The sequence below is a fragment of the Diaphorina citri genome, unplaced genomic scaffold, assembly GCF_000475195.1.
Source record: "Diaphorina citri unplaced genomic scaffold, Diaci psyllid genome assembly version 1.1 scaffold15291, whole genome shotgun sequence".
NCBI lineage: Eukaryota > Metazoa > Arthropoda > Insecta > Hemiptera > Psyllidae > Diaphorina > Diaphorina citri.
Genome location: NW_007392655.1, coordinates 1 through 1,177, shown reverse-complemented (window position 1 = coordinate 1,177; position 1,177 = coordinate 1). Strand labels below are relative to the sequence as shown.

Genomic DNA, 1,177 nt, shown 5'->3' with positions numbered 1-1,177 from the left:
GATGAAGTCATGAGCAAAGAGCAGTTTGACATCGAGCAAAGTATTCAAACAGGCAATGATGAACGTGCACAGGCAACCTTCAAGACTGATGAAGGTTCACAGGTGACCTTCAAGACAGATGAAGGTGCTCAGGCGACCTTCATGACTAATGAAGGTTCACAGGCGACTTTCATGACTGATAAAGGTGCACAGGACAAAGTATTCAAACAGGCAATGATGAACGTGCACAGGCAACCTTCAAGACTGATGAAGGTTCACAGGTGACCTTCAAGACAGATGAAGCTGCTCAGGCGACCTTCATGACTGATGAAGGTTCACAGGCAACTTTCATGACTGATAAAGGTGCACAGGCAACATTCAAGACTGATGAAGTAAACAAGGTACACGTGTGAATATGAAATGCTTTCTCAAATTAGTTGTTGCCAATGATATAAACTCTATGTTAGACTAAACCATCTTGGGCCATACGACCGTTTTGAAAACATTGTTTGTTAAAATGTCACAGTGTGCAGATTTAACCCGAGTGTTTTGCGTACTAATAACTTAATGGATACTAATGAAACGTTTTGTTTTTATTGATTGTTTGAATTTTCAGTATTTGATCTTCGTATTACCTACGTGTTTTGTCTTTTCTTGTCCTTAACTAGAAATTCTCCTATTCATCATCGTGTAATAAAAAATTTCATGTATGCTAATTCTAATCGAAAATCCATTCATTTTTTTTTTCTTTTTTTTTAGGTAACGATTGACTCTAAATATTTGTGTATTTTATATTTTTATGTATTCCTAACCTCGTCTCTGGGCAGATTTGTCATGTTTTACAGAATCCTACTTATTTTTAACCATTGTGATTTTTCCAGGATTTTCAATAACACGATCATAGCTACTTATGTATCTCTTCTTCGAAAAGACATATTTATGTTACTGTGATTATGAGAACTATTCGAAAAGGCTGGTAGCAACCTATCCTAGCAGTTGTATGAAATAGCAATAAATAACTAAAAGAATTGAATTCCTTAAGGCTCAATCTTGAACTCGGTAAAATTAACGCTTTTATTATTTTTTCAGGAAATTGAAGTTTTTATACAAAAACAGGAACCTGGAACCACAGAAATCATTGAACTCGCTGAAAATCTGAAAGACCTAAAGGTAAGGAAACATCTAGTAAGTTTATTTA

General features: G+C 35.3%; 1 protein-coding gene across 1 annotated transcript; it reads left to right on the top strand.

The window, feature by feature from the left end:
* Window positions 1–6: 6 nt before the first annotated feature.
* LOC113473106 lies at window positions 7–1,164 on the top strand (the record flags this gene model as incomplete). The annotated part of the gene is made up of 3 exons (XM_026832857.1): window positions 7–52; window positions 211–380; window positions 1,069–1,164. Coding segments are annotated over exons 1-3 (309 nt in total), but the record flags the coding sequence as incomplete, so codon positions are not given.
* Between the last annotated feature and the right edge of the window lie 13 nt (window positions 1,165–1,177).